Source organism: Balaenoptera physalus, assembly GCF_965194825.1.
Source record: "Balaenoptera physalus genome assembly, chromosome: 5".
Lineage (NCBI taxonomy): Eukaryota > Metazoa > Chordata > Mammalia > Artiodactyla > Balaenopteridae > Balaenoptera > Balaenoptera physalus.
The window spans coordinates 8,628,490-8,643,816 of NC_138884.1; the positions used below are offsets into that span (position 1 = coordinate 8,628,490).

Below are 15,327 nucleotides of genomic sequence, written 5' to 3' on the forward strand. Positions count from 1 at the left end.
CACACACTTCCTTCATAAAACACACAACATTCATTGGTGTAGAGCATTTTTTTGTTATTTAGATAAGAGAGAAGCAAAAGAAAATACAAGAGGAGAACTCAATATTCGTTGACTTCTTGGAACATTTGCTGGGTTTTAGAGCACCATGAGATTATCACTCTATTCAAATTTCACTTTGAAAATGAAAATGTGAGACACCTCATGATTATTTGACCTGTGAAGCCAAAACCATTGGTACACAGTTATTTTGAGAGTGTCGTATTTGGGAGAAACTTTCCTTTCCTTAAGAAATGAACCTGAGAATTTAAAAGAAAATGTTTTGATTATGGGAACGAAAGGGAAGTGTAGGGGAGGAAAAATTTTCCTCTGTCCTCTTGGGGTCTCTGGCTGAGCCTAAGAATTAAACTGGCAGAAGACAGATGAACTGGAGAAAAGCATACAAGTTTTATTAAAATTTTTACATGTACATGGGCACCTTCACAAGAGAATGAGAACGTGAAGACGTGACCGGAGTGGAAGATTTTACACCTTTTAGGCAAAGAAACAATACATTTGTGAAGGATTGACAAGACACAGGGGCAGCAGATCGTGGAGAAGTAACCTGGAAGATCGGGTTAGTTTAACTGATTTGTTTGCAGGGATTTCCCTCAGCCTTGACTCCATCTCTGGTGATGAGAAGGTCTTCCCTCCTCCTGGAAGAGGGAGGGCACGTTTCACGTGGGAGATTTATCTCCTGCTTCCGGGAAAAAGAAGGAAGATCAGAGCACCGTTCTTGCATCTGCAGTTTCTCAAGTACCTTCAGCTCAAGATAATTTTTATGTCAAAGAGGCATATTTTGGGATGAGATATTCTGGTTTCCTTCAGAAGTAATATCTGTCGAATTAGGCTTGTTTTAGGGGCAGCTGAACATTTTCATATGTCTTCTCTGTTGATATTAGGGGAAAGATTTGAAAAAGAAATAAAAATAATATCAACACACAAGGACTGATATGAAGTATGCTGGATTAGGATAAAGAAAATAACACAAAGAATAGCTATGTTGACGAGGAATAACACTCAAGATACAGGAGGAGAGGCTCTGTTGGACCATTTGAGCTTTATGAAGGTAGAAATGAGGAACCTTCTCAGTCTTATCTTAGGGTTTCTATTGTTTTCTTGAATAAATAAAAAAAATAAGATTAGGTGACTTCTTGAGCCCAATGTTTCAGACATTATTCAGTGTATTCAGACATTATGGAGCAAGGTACTATTATTTCTTAGATCAGAGGTTAAAATCATTTGGAGCACCTTGAAAACAAACCCATGCTTGTTCCCACCCCCAGTGAACTGATTTATTACCCCGTGGTGGGTTTGTGCACTGGTAGTGCTTTAAATCTCCCCAGGTGATACTGATATACAACCAAGGTTGGGGATCTCTGGCTTAGATCTTTTGTCACTGGCATAGTATATATTTAACATTTAAAGAAACAAATCAGGGGCTTCCCTGGTGGCGCAGTGGTTGAGAGTCCGCCTGCCAATGCAGGGGACACGGGTTCGAGCCCTGGTCCGGGAAGATCCCACATGCCGCGGAGCAACTGGGCCCGTGAGCCACGATTACTGAGCCTGCGCGTCTGGAGCCTGTGCTCCGCAACAAGAGAGGCCGCGATAGTGAGAGGCCCGCGCACCGCGATGAAGAGTGGCCCCCGCTCGCCGCAACTAGAGAAAGCCCTCGCACAGAAACCAAGACCCAACACAGCCATAAATAAATAAATAAATAAATAAATAAATAAATAAATAAATAAATAAATAAATAAATCCAAAAGTTAAAAAAAAAAAAAAAAAAGACACAAATCAGCAAAAGTGAAGTCTGAAATCAGCCAGCAGGATTTTCCACAGAGTATACGGATGTCCATCTGACAAGTCTGTTAGGGCAGCCCCAGGGCTTACGAGTGCAGGGCAAATTATTTTCCTTTTAAATCATTTCAATAACTTTTTACATTAGCATCTAGGATGTCTATTTTTAGATATAGAACAAATTGTTTTCCAAACCACCAGTTCTTGAAGTGTGAAATGAAGCCACCCTCCAGGAAAATACAGTTTGATTTGGCAGGTTTCTCTCAGTGTGATTCACAAGTGTATCCCAAACCTCTAATCTTCCCTGAATCCTTCAGGATTGTGAATGACACTTTAAAAATTTAGCATAATCATGTATAACGTATGACTAAAAGTAGCGCAGAGGATATTAAATGCTTTCTGGAGCTGTAATATGAAGCCTGCCTTAATGCATCTCTTGAAGATGAAGAAAAAAATGCAAAACCAAGCTATTTTGTCTAGACGTTACTATGTGGTTATAAACGTGAATGAGGAGCCATGTGTGTGCGAAGACAAATGCCCACCACCTATCAATGGTATCAGTGGTATCAATGGTATCAATGGTATCAATGGTATCAATGGTATCAATGGTATCAATAAATGTAGTTTTTTGGTCGGAAGATATTTGCCAGTCTGTTCTGCCACATTAGATAGCTAGTGGGAAGCAGCCGCATAGCACAGGGAGATCAGCTCGGTGCTTTGTGACCACCTAGAGGGGTGGGATAAGGAGGGTGGGAGGGAGACGCAAGAGGGAGAGGATATGGGGATATATGTATATGTATAGCTGATTCACTTTATGATACAGCAGAAACTAACACACCATTGTAATGCAATTATACTCCAATGAAGATGTTAAAAATAAAAAAAGTGAATGGTCAGAAATTTCTCTATTGCTTTTTCTTAACTTTTCCTCCATTTGTCATAGTTTATGTGTTAGTGAAGAAGTGTTTACAGAGCTCCTCATTGAAAAGTTTTCAATTTAGCTGTTAGGAGAGAGGTTTTTTAAACACAGCTTTATTGAGATATAATTCACACATCATATACCTCACCCATTTGAAGTATACCGTTCAATGGTTTTTCATATATTCACAAGAGTTATTCCACCTTCACCAAAGTCAGCTTTAGAACATTTTCATTATGTTCAAAATTCACCCCTTAGTCGTCACCCCATCATCTCATATCCTCCAGCCCCGGGCAAACACTTACTTTCTGTCTCTATAGATTTGCCTATTGTGGATTTTTCATATGAATGGAATCATGCAATATGTGGTCTTTTGTGTCTGGCTTCTTTCATTCAGTATAATGTTTGCAAGGTTCCTCTACTTTGTAGCGTGTATCAGTACTCCATTCCTTTTTATGGCTGAATAATACTCCATTGTATGGATATAGTGCATTTTGTTTATCCATTCTTCAGTTGATGGACATTTGGATGAGTTTATTTTTTTTAATAGAAAGAAGGTGTTAAAAAGTTGAAGCTTCTATATTTCTTGAGGGTGGAGAAAAGCATCTTCTGTCTTTCATCACAGGTAGAGGTGACATACCCAGCAATGAAGACCAGCATCCTGCTTATGTTCTTGTGGGGATTGTCCTGTGCTCTCCCAGTAAGTATCAGGGTAGGGATGCATGAAAAAAAAAACTGTTTATACCTAAAACTGCACAAATTGCATTGGCTATAAGCCAAAGTGGCTGTGTATGTTCCAGTCAGATGAAAATGTAGCTTCTTAGGAAGCTCTTTTCTTTAAAATATCATCCGAATAATTCCTTGTTCTGTTCAGTTGCCGTTCATATAGTTAGGCTGCTCTTGTTTCTTCCTCATGAGCAGTGGTTCTCAAAGCGTCATTCCCCAGACCAGTAGTATCAGCACCAACTAAGACCTTGTTAGAAATGTAAGTTCTTAGGTCCCCCATCACACCTACTAAACCAGACTCTCCAGCGATAGGGCACAGCAATCTGCGTCTTAACAAGGCCTCCAGGTGATTCTGATGCATGCTAAAATTTGACTAATACCGCTCCCAAGTATGTGAAGTGTTAATAGCTGCTGCTTTGGAAATTTCTGTGGGCCGACCACCTGTGCTGAATTTTCTAGGTTGCCAGGGATCAAAATACTGAATCTAAGAGTTCTGAAGAATGGAAGGTGAGTAGAAAAGTTTTTTTGAAATATTTTTATTTTAATATGTTATTAGTATAACCAAGATGGCTTCATTGCAAATGTTGAAACTACTAATGACTTAATGAACACATTAATAACCTAAGATATAGGGAGTAAGGGCTATAATTTCTGGTTCTTATAAGAAGATGTAGTCCATATAATGCTTCAACTCCAACTTAATAGTATAATTTGGTGAGGAAGCATTTTTTTCCTCTAGCTTTATTTTTGTGGTTGGTCTGTATAGTAGTGCAAGGGGATGGATGACAGTGAACAAAGATTGTCCTTGAAGGGTTAGGACTAGAAATCTGTTTTATCAGATGTCTGGTAGGCAGGAGGTTAGGAGATCAAGTCCCGGAAGGTGAGAAGAGAAAGAAGAATGAGAGAATGCTAGTCTTCGGAATGATAGCTAATGTTTATTGAGTGTTGGCTCTGAATAACCCAATCTTTATTAACTCTCAATAGCTCAACAACCACTGCCAGACACGGTTCTGTGTGTTTTGCATGTATTAACTTTCTCAATCTTCACAGTACCCCTAGTGAATTAGGTGTTGTATTTTCTGTGTTGAGACACAGAGAGTAACCTAGTCTGTCTAGGTTATGTGGTTAATTAGCGTTAGAGCCAGACTTTGAACCCAGGTCGCTCTGACTCCAGAATTCATTTTCTTTACTGGGGTGTTACATCCCTCTTGGGAAGGGGTCAGGTCTAGGAAGTCAGTAGCTTTTCAAGATTGGAACTACAATTGTCACCCTGTATCTGCAGGGCATTAGTTCCAGGACCCCCTCGGATACCAATATCCATGGATGCTCAAGGCCCTTATATAAAATGATGTAGTATTTGCATGTAACCTGCATACATCCTCGTGTGTACTTTAAATTATCTCTAGATTACTTATAATACCTAATACAATGTAAATGCCATGTAAATATTTGCTGGAGTGCAGCAAATACAAGTTTTGCCTTTTGGAAACTTCTGGAGGTTTCTTTCTTTCTTTCTTTCTTTCTTTCTTTCTTTCTTACTTTTCTTAAAAATATTTTTGATGTGAGTTTGGCTCAATCCGTGGATGTGGAACCCATGGATATAAAGGACTGACTCTAGGAGTAAGGCTTAAAATCTCAACCTAAATCAGAATGTTTTTTCATTACCTTGTTTCCTGCTGGCTTTTACGTATGACACAGCTAGGGCACAATGCTATTAGTGATGGCCAGATAATGTCAGAGGCCTGAGATGGGGTCCTGCCCCTGCTTGAGGCTGGAATAGATATTGCAGGATTTCTTACATAAACTTTCATCAGGAATGTCCTTAGGCTGGTTTATTTAAAAGCAGCTGCTGTGGATCCCTTCTTTCATTCAGCCTGAGTACCCCAAACACACTGTGTTCTCAAGTCTAGCCTTGGCATGAGAAAAATACCAATGTCTTGCTCCCTTCCATTCCTAATTCCAGATGCTAAGTGACTGGGGTAGAGTCTGCCATGGTGCCTGCCGCAGTGTCACAGGGCAAAGACTTTAAGTGACGACAGGCCCTTCCTCTAGGAGGTATCCCGGCCCAGCATTGCTGACAGGCTTGTTGAAGACATGCTGACAGCAGCTACCCTCTGCTCTACTCTGCACCTTGGGTCTTCGTACCCATTGCTCAGTGGCTTTGAGCCATATGGGATTTGGGATTTCGTCATGTTCAAGGGGAGGGGGAGAGTAGATGGGGAGAGGGCACCAGAGGTGGTACAGGCATTCTTAGAGTTCTCATCAGATTAAAGAAAGTGAAATAAATCAGAACTATGACTAAGTTTCAGATTTAGCTTTTGTTATTTTGGTGATCTTACATGACTCAAGAAAGGTTTAATGGCTTTTTCAATTCAGTTTTGTCTGCTATTGAATTTTATAAAGTAGATGTTCTCAAAATGGATCACTTCTTCAGCTTATATCATACTGAATACTTTTCAAGATGCTTCCATAGGCATTAGCCAATTTCATCCTCACAGCAACCATGTGCAATAAGCACAGTGGTTGCTAATATTCTTAATTTACGAATAAGAAACTGACATCAGATAGGTGAAGTGAATTGTGCAAATTCACATAGAGTGACCAACCATCGCAGTTTACCTGAGGCTAGATATTTCCTGGAACACATGAATTTCAGTGCTAGCATCAAGACAGTTTTCAGGGCTAAAACCTAAGCCAAGGAGCTAACTGAGACTTAAATCTGGGTTTGTGAGTTCCAATGCTCTTTTTCCTCTCTTACATTTCCTCTAGGTTGTATACTTTTCTTCAAAGAAATTGTATTTTTGTCTAAGTATTGGAAATACAAAAATCTTCCAGGTTTTTTATATCACAAGGTCTTTTCAGGCCACTGGTCATCTGACATTCATTTTTTAGCCATTTCATTATAAAATAGCATTAATATTCATGTGAATACAAAATATATATCAATATACTAAAAAAAACCTAAAATTATCCTAAATGTTTGCAATGATATGATCCATCTGTGAAAGAGTAACTTGTCCTCCTTCCTTCTTTACAGGGTCATTTGGCTCAGACACCAACACCACCTTTGGTAACTATCTCATTGATTTTTTATCATAAACGTCTCATGAAATCACTTTCACACTCTTATCATCAACTCAGGTCATTTGGAAAGTAGTAAATCCAAACCACAAGCGATTGATGTGTGTCCTATTTTTTTCTTTATTCAAGAATTACGAACATGAAAAATAAACATTTTTTTTTTCTTTTTAGGAGAAAAGTGAGTCATCAGAAGAAAGTAAAGTTAGCTCAGAGGAACAGGTAATTAAACAAACCTTTCTTAACTTTCCAGGCTACTTAGGAATCAAAGGAAATGATGTTAGATTAAATTACCTAGTGACCATTCTAAATATAATAGTTTCTAACCTTTGGTTATGCTGGCTAAATTGTCCCATAAAATAGGAAGGGAAAAATGAGTGGGAGAATTCAGAGGTAGACATGCTCTTCATTCCATATTTATCACTGGGGCCAGATGATAGACACTGTGGCCCTAAATGTCCCTCTAGTTAAAGAGAACACACACACACACACACACACACACACACACACACACACACGGTCATAGACTCTGTAAGACAAGGAATAGCTCGCTCATAAATCTCAAATGTTGGTTTTACAACTGGAGCAGTTCAGATCAGGCAAAGAGTTCTGGTTAACGTGAGATGCCTGCTGGGCCTGGAGACCACCTCTGTGCCCGGAATCCTGTTGGAGGAGAGAATAGGAGAGGCCTGAGGAACCTTTAAGGAGACAGCTGCTTCATGTTTGTAATTCCTGAATAAAGAAAAAAATAGGACACACATCAATCACTTGTGGTTTGGATTTACTACTTTCCAAATGGCCTGAGATGATGGTAAGAGTGTGAAAGTGATTTCATGCTTTAGTAATGACATCTTTAAAATCGTCTCATCTGTGGCCCTGGGAGAGGGGAAAGCTGACTTCGCTTGTATCACTTTAATAGAAAACTTGACAGCTTCCTCTTCTTATCCTCTTTCCCCTCCCCATCTTCCCTCTCCCTTCCCCCCTCTCCCCCTCCTCCTCCTCCTCCTCCTCCTCCTCCTTATTCTTTTCATTTTCCTAAGACAGTGTCACTGCTTTCTTAGCTGTCCTATCATTTTGACCAACCTCAACCCCGAGGGGCTCCAGACATTCTAGGAACCAGGTTTCTCCCTGAAACTTTGACCCATGTTGCATTCTATACTCAATCAGAGTTGGAAAATGAATTTAGGCTTTTTACCACTATTTACTAAAGATTGTCAGAGGAACATTTTACAGATTTATAAGCGTAGAATTGGGGAAATGCTCTTTTCTGGGGACGTTGTGATTTACTGCCTCAGTGTTCTCTGGGCTCTCAGATGATGACAGCACCTTGGGAGGGGTGCAGTATGTGCCTATCGAGGTTAGGAAAACTAAATAGATGCTCAGTTCCAATGGATCAGTGTAAACGCTAGTGATGGGAAAAGATGTCATCACCCTGTAGTCCTGACTGGAAACTCAGACATTGATGAGTAGGGACATGTGGGGAAAAAAAAAAAAAAAAAGTTGGCAAGAATGTTCTGTCATAGGATATGGTAGAGAGAGCAGATTTTTTCCAGAGCGTAATGAATGAAGATTCACTATCCTTCCTTATCTGAGTAGAGCATCCAATTGTTTTACTTCTGAGGAATCACCTCTCTGAGCTCACACTTAGAACTAAGCCGCCTTGGTGGTCACACTAGTTACAGGCTTTCAGCTAAGCCTTCTACAGGCAGCTCTCTGCCTGTGCAAATGAGGTCTAAGCATGGTTTTGGTGAGATTTATACCTTACTACAATATTATACTTTCATTTTAGCTAAAGGTTTCATCCGCCTGCCCTAATACATTTTTTCCCCCAGAGTTGATTAGAAAAAAAATTTGAGTCATTTTATCCTTCCAAGTCCTATCCACTCCCTCCCCAGAGAGGAGCATTACCATGAATTTGGTAAGTAACCTCCCAGTCCACGTTTTTGTACCTAAACTATATTTATATGTTTACATTAAAAAATATAATCGCTTCTCGGCCTTTTGGCTAAGATCAAGTGTAAAAAAAAAAAAAAAAAAAATCACCCACTATTTTAAAAAACTCTGTTTTAAACCAAACAACTTGATGCGTGAGTATTATAAACCAATTCTTTAATTTACAAAAAATTCTCCGAAAGTATCCTTTAAGGACTCCCACTTAAATATTGAGTTCCATAAATGTGATTGCTATAAAACTTTTTGAGAACATTTTTGCAGCATTAAGTGAACTGTGCCTGTGTAAAAGGGAATGACTTGACTTTCAACTGTTCTTCCTTCCTTTTTAACCCCTGGTTGAAACATTATTGAGCCATAAAATTGAACATGGCTTTGATGAGGGACATCGGAAGAAGAAAGCAAAAAGAGCCTAGACGGGCATTAAATAGCACCCTTGAGAGCAGCTCCTGGGGTACTAACCATGTCTGTTAACCCCAAACTCCAGGTAAATGAAGACTCCAGCGACAGCACTGAATCAGAGGAGGGCCTGGGCCTTGATCGTCAGCAATACAGTCATAGACCAGCTGGTGGCCTTTCTAGGAGTGGAGGGAAAGAAGGAGATGACAAAGATGACGATGAAGACGAGAGTGGAGATGACACCTTGGCTGATGATGACAATGGCCCAGGACCTGAAGAGAGGCGAGGAGGGAACTCCCGACTCGGAAGTGATGAGGAGTCCTCTGACACCACGCGATCCGCGGAGGAGAGTGTCCCACGGGGGGAAGACAGCGCCCAAGACACCACCAGTGAGAGCAGGGCCTTCGGCAGTGAGGACGAGGGGCCCAGCAGGCCTGAGGGAGGCGACTCCACTCCAGACAGCGAGAGTGAAGAGCTCTGGGTGGCAGGCGACAGTGAGGGGGTTAGTAGCCACGGGGATGCCTCTGAGTTTGACGACGAAGGAATGCAGAGCGATGGCCCGGACACCTTCAGGGGTGAGAGAAGCAATTCCAGAATACGCAGTGCCAGCCTCAAGTCCAAAGATCCGAGAGGGAACAAAAAGGAGCAAGCAAGCACTCAGGATTCTGGTGAAGGCCCATCAGTGGGGTATCCCAGTAGGAAATTCTTCAGATCGTCTCGCATCTCCGAGGAAGATGGCAGAGGTGAGCCTGATGGTAGCAACACAATGGAAGAAAGCAAGAGTGACTCCACAGAACATCCCGACTCCAAAGAGGCTGGTCTCAGCCCATCCAGGGAACACAGCAAGAGTGGCTCTCAACAGGAGAGCGAGGAGAATCGGTCCCCGGAAGACGGTCAGCATGGCCAAGGCCCCAGCAGTGAGTCTAGTCAAGAGGTTGACCTGCCTTCTCAAGAAGACAGCAGTGAATCTCAGGAAGAGGTAGTAAGTGAGTCCAGAGGTGACAACCCCAATAACGTTACCAGTCACTCAAAAGAACAGGAAGCTAGTGACTCCAGTGACGAGGACAGCTTGGCTAAACCCTCCAGCTCAGAGAGCAAATCCAGAGAGGAGCAAACTGACAGCGAATCCAGCGAGAGCACCAGGTCCTCGGAGGAAAGCCCGGAGTCCACTGAAGAGGAGAACAGTTCCAGCCAGGAGGGCCCCTGGTCTCCCAGCGCCTCAACAGAGAGCCAGAGCCAGGAAAGCCAGGACAGCCGGTCTGAGGAAGAGCAGGGCAGCGATTCTCAGGACAGCAGCAAATCAAAAGAAGAGAGCAGCTCAACCGAGAGCACATCAAGCAGCGAGGAAGAAATCCCGTCCAAAAACACTGAGATGGAAAGCAGAAGATTAACAGTCGATGCTTATCACAACAAACCCATCTGGGATCAAGATGACAATGACTGCCAAGACGGCTATTAGCGCGGCGCTCCTCGGTGCCTCTTGCACACAGGTGTCTTGGGGGCTGGAGACTAGGGAGATCATTATAACTGTAATTTATTGATGTTTGTATCAGAAGAATAACCAGAGACCATTCCTTTATGAAAGGAAATACTGGACATTATACTTCTTTCTAGGATGTCACCAAACCATAGAGGTTTCAATAAGGGGGAATTTCACTAGAATACCCTCAGTGAGACCCGAAGCAAGGAAAGATGTGCATTATAGCTTCACAGCTGAAATAGTTCCTAACTCATTAACCTAACACACAGTTATTGAGATTCCGTGAGGTACCAGGCACTGTGCTAGGTGCTGGGGATATAAAGAAGCTTCAGACTTCGTTCTTGCTCCTGACGAGCTTCTGGAGGGATAAATAAAGCTAAAGAGGGATACATATGACGGAAGCAAGAATTACTACTATCCAGTGGGGTGAGTCCTATAACACAGGTATGAACAGAACATGTGGGAGCACAGAGCGGGGACCAACTCTGCCTTAGAGAATCAGAGAAGGCTTCACAGCAGAGAAGACACTGGAGTTGGAGCATTGCATAGGATTTCTCCATTTAAGACAAGACAATTCTATTTATTCTTGGTATAAGCAATAGAAAATCCCGTATGAATAAATATTTAGTTTGTGAAAACACTTTCAAATTATGGCACAGTGAGGTGTTTTGGATAAGGAAAACTTTTTTTTCCAATTAATTGATCCTTTTCAATGTTTTTTGTGGCACTCCAGTGAGAATCACCTCCCTGACCACTGGTGATGTGGAGGAATGGGTTGGGGAGCGTGGAAAAAGAAAATTCCTCTTTAAATAGACAACTTCAGCTTAATTTTTCCTAAGATCAGTCTATGCGCAATGTTAGAAAACCTGTTCGCAGGGCCCTCTGCCTGTGCCGCACGTAGCAAAATTGTGTGTATAGAATTCAACTGATTTTTGCCGAATACCCTTTGAAATGTTACCTCAACATAAAATATTTGTTTTGTAATAAAGATAATAATATCCAGAAGAAGTATGTGCTTATTTTTTATAGGGATGTCAATTTTTAGGATATATTTATATGAAACGACTCTTCCTTTAGAACATTGCAGAATAGTCTATTAGCTTTCTCCCATTAAAACAAAAGATTTTCTTAAATTATTTCCTGAAAATTTGATTTTATTTATACTTCTGGCAGCATTTTGATAAAGTTACTTTACATGCTGCTTATGATATTTCACTAAATATACCTGTTATAGATCAGGTTAAAAAAAGGAAGCAAGCTCTCAGCTTTTATATAAGGCCATGCCAAAAGTTCATGGTGTTTGGGTTTAACATTAGTTCTTGCTGGTGTCTCTGAGTCATAAGTGTAAACTCTGGAAACTACAGGGATACACATTCCTTACACTGTATTTCTTTGAAGGAAACTACCTCACCTCAGCACTTCCACTTTTCAAATGTGTTTTCACACACACTTGCACTAGAGCACATCAAAATTCCCCTACAAATTCATTCAGAGAATCAAGAAGACTTCCTAAACTTCAGCCTGACCCTTCCCATCTTTCACATAGCTCTGTTCCCTCATAATGTCAAAGCTATTGTCTCTTGCGGAAATAAAATATATATAGTTCTCTAATCCTCTCCCTTCAGATTTTAATTCAGTAGATCTGGAGTGAAACCCCAAGTTCTGTATTTTAAAAAGGATCCCAGGAGATTCTGAAGTAGCCCATCTGCACACCTACATTTGGGTTCTCTGACTCTCTGGATTAATTACCTGGCTTTATTAACCTACGGATTCCTACCAACCCACAGTGTCTTCTGAGGAGAACTGCCCATGCACAGACCTCCTGGTTGCTTGAGACATAGGTGACCAGGTTCTAGCCACTCAGATGCCCCGCCTCACCACAGGTGATGGTGTGGGACGGGCACCCAAGCCAAGGGAAGTCGGCCAGCAGCCTCAGAGGAGGCGTGGCACAAAGGCTCTGCCTGAACAACAACGATGGTGGCTTGGGGTCTAATCTGATTTTCCCTCTCTGTAAATTTGGATATTTAGGGAGAGAGATGTCAGAAAGTGGTCTGAACAAAAACAGACGGGAAAATACAGAGAAGCAGGAATAAGGAGAAAGCTTAAGTCCATTAATGGTGGAGCACAAAACTGAAGATTAGTGAACTCCTGATGCTGGGGGGGAAATCGTAATCCTCTTCCTCTCATGCTTGGATCCTGACTCTTTTATTGCCTCTCAGGCCTTCTTGGATCCCTGTGACATTCTTTCCTCCTAAGTGCCACCTGTGTCCTTACGATACACCCACCTTTCTGACATCTTTGTTCCTTGCAACCAAAAAGCCCAATGAAGTCAGACTCATGAACTTAGGTCATATAACCTCGGAACACTGGCTAACTTAACAGCTAAGTAGAGGAAGTACTGGACAACATAGGTGGACCTTGGAGAGTGGAAAAAGAAAACAGGGGAGAAGCACATTCCAAGCAGAGAGAACAGAGGAGTAGATATATGGAATTGTTTATGGCACATTAAGGTATCATTTTTAAAATCTGGTGTCACCAAAGCATTTGGAAGAGAGGAAGAGGGAAGGGAAGTGATAAGATAAGAGATTGGAAAGGCAGATCACAATCTAAAGTGAAGGCCCCTGAATGCCAGATTAAGGAGAATAAACTTCATTTTTACGGAGTGCCTTTCAGGCACCAGGTTTTCATGTATTATATATCATACATATCACAAACATCTTTCATGGATATTACAAACTCTCTACCCCTTTAAAAATATATAAAAAATAAAGAAGAGCAAATGAAACACAGAAAAGCTAAGTTAATTATTCTAGTTTAAAATCCAAAAAATGACAGAGCCTGCTTCCGTTTCAGTTTGGTGATGAACCACTGAAAGTTTCAAGCCGTGGAATAAGGTTCATGAGTATACGATTATGGCCTTATCTGCTTGAAATATAAGTAAAGGAAATGCTATGTTCTCTGCTTGCTTTCAGCATGGAAAGAACCCAAGAGCCTCTCAGTCATTTTCTAATGGCTTATTTTCCTAGACCTGCCCCTTTCAGTGGAGAAATTCATTCTTAGTTCCCACAAAGTTTCCCATGTAGATCTATGTCACAGTGAAGATTTCTACTGAGGATTTTGTGCAAGGAAATATCATAGTGCTGCTGGAGAAGCTAGGAATATTGGTGTCCAAAAGAGGAAGCTTATACTGAAGGCTTTAGGAAACATGGCTTAATATGCAGGAGAACTCATTCAGCCTGGAAGCCACCGATTCTACTACAAAGCACAAGACACTGTGGCTTGTACTGCTGTTCCCACTGGTAATGACTCCGGATGCTGCCAGTAACACTGGTACTATTACAGTAACACCGGTACTAGTACAGTAACACTGGTACTATTACAGTAACACCATAACACCGGTACTATTACAATAACACTGGTACTATTACAATAACACTGGTACTATTACAGTAACACCATAACACCGGTACTATTACAATAACACCGGTACTATTACAATAACACTGGTACTATTACAGTAACACTGGTACTATTACAGTAACACTGGTACTATTACAATAACACTGGTACTATTACAGTAACACTGGTACTATTACAGTAACACCATAACACCGGTACTATTACAGTAACACCGGTACTATTACAATAACACTGGTACTATTACAATAACACTGGTACTATTACAGTAACACCGGTACTATTACAGTAACACCGGTACTATTACAATAACACTGGTACTATTACAGTAACACTGGTACTATTACAGTAACACCATAACACCGGTACTATTACAGTAACACCGGTACTATTACAATAACACCGGTACTATTACAATAACACTGGTACTATTACAGTAACACCGGTACTATTACAGTAACACCGGTACTATTACAATAACACCGGTACTATTACAATAACACTGGTACTATTACAGTAACACTGGTACTATTACAGTAACACCATAACACCGGTACTATTACAGTAACACTGGTACTATTACAGTAGCACTGGTACTATTACAGTAGCACTGGTACTATTACAGTAACACTGGTACTATTACAATAACACCGGTACTGCAGATCCCAGCTGTCACTGCTGCCAGAGACCGTTCTCCACGGACCCTGCTGTGTTCTATCACTAGCTCTCAGTTCAAAGTTTGTGGCAAATGCATAAACCTGTCAGAGCCTATACTAAGTGCCCATGCAATAGTTAGAAGGGACCCTAGAGAGAAAGTATCTTGCGTTTTCAGTTTCAACATCACAAGGTGAATTTTGTCTCTCATCCAAACGTATAAAGAGGTAATATATGTAAGAAGGTGCTTCAGATGCTGGGTGAGCAAAAAGATTGAAAAACATCCCACTGATGGGGAGAAGGTCCGTGTCCATGCCAAAAGGAGGAGCGGCATTAATGTCATGGGAATGACCAAGTCAACCACCAAGGCTCTGGTTGTGATTCATGTTGGTGAAGATGGGAGAAGTAACACTAATACCAAGGGGAATGCATGGACCACCAAGGAATTCTTTTTTTTTTTTTTTTAATTAACAATAATTTAATTTGTTTACTTTCGCCTATGTCAGCACACCAAGGAGTTCTTACAGGGAGCAAAGGAGCTTTGAAACACCAGGGAACTAACATCATTTAGCATCAGTACGCTCCAGGTCCTGTGCTAGGTGTCCGCCTTGGGCCAGAGCTCCAGGAATTCCATTGGTGGGTCCCAGAGAGAGGGATTAGTGATTTTATCTATACTTTCCCAGGCTTCTGTGGAAGACAGGGGGGAAATCAAGACACTCTGAAACTGGGCTTCATGGGGCAAGGTGTTTCTAACGCCCCTAAAATTATTTGCTAAATCGTTGATATACTTGAGTAGAGGATCCACGATTTTCATCAGATTCTCAAAGGAGTCCATGACTAAGCTGCCAGAATCTATTCAATTAAATAAAGG

General features: G+C 41.2%; 1 protein-coding gene across 12 annotated transcripts in view; it reads left to right on the top strand.

The window, feature by feature from the left end:
• Positions 1–13,746, top strand: part of DMP1 (dentin matrix acidic phosphoprotein 1) — a 138,225-nt gene extending 124,479 nt beyond the window's left edge. For 10 of the 12 annotated variants that reach the window (XM_082461791.1, XM_082461786.1, XM_082461790.1 and 7 more), the window contains 5 exons: positions 3,378–3,452; positions 3,938–3,985; positions 6,516–6,548; positions 6,731–6,778; positions 8,994–13,746. In XM_082461791.1, the coding sequence (XP_082317917.1) occupies positions 3,399–3,452; positions 3,938–3,985; positions 6,516–6,548; positions 6,731–6,778; positions 8,994–10,364 (1,554 nt within the window). In that variant the 5' untranslated portion in view covers positions 3,378–3,398 and the 3' untranslated portion in view covers positions 10,365–13,746. Of the gene's footprint in view, positions 1–3,377; positions 3,453–3,937; positions 3,986–6,515; positions 6,549–6,730; positions 6,779–6,923; positions 7,368–8,993 lie in introns of those variants that run through there. The other 2 variants (XM_082461788.1, XM_082461789.1) reach the window with 2 other exon arrangements.
• Positions 13,747–15,327: the final 1,581 nt, after the last annotated feature.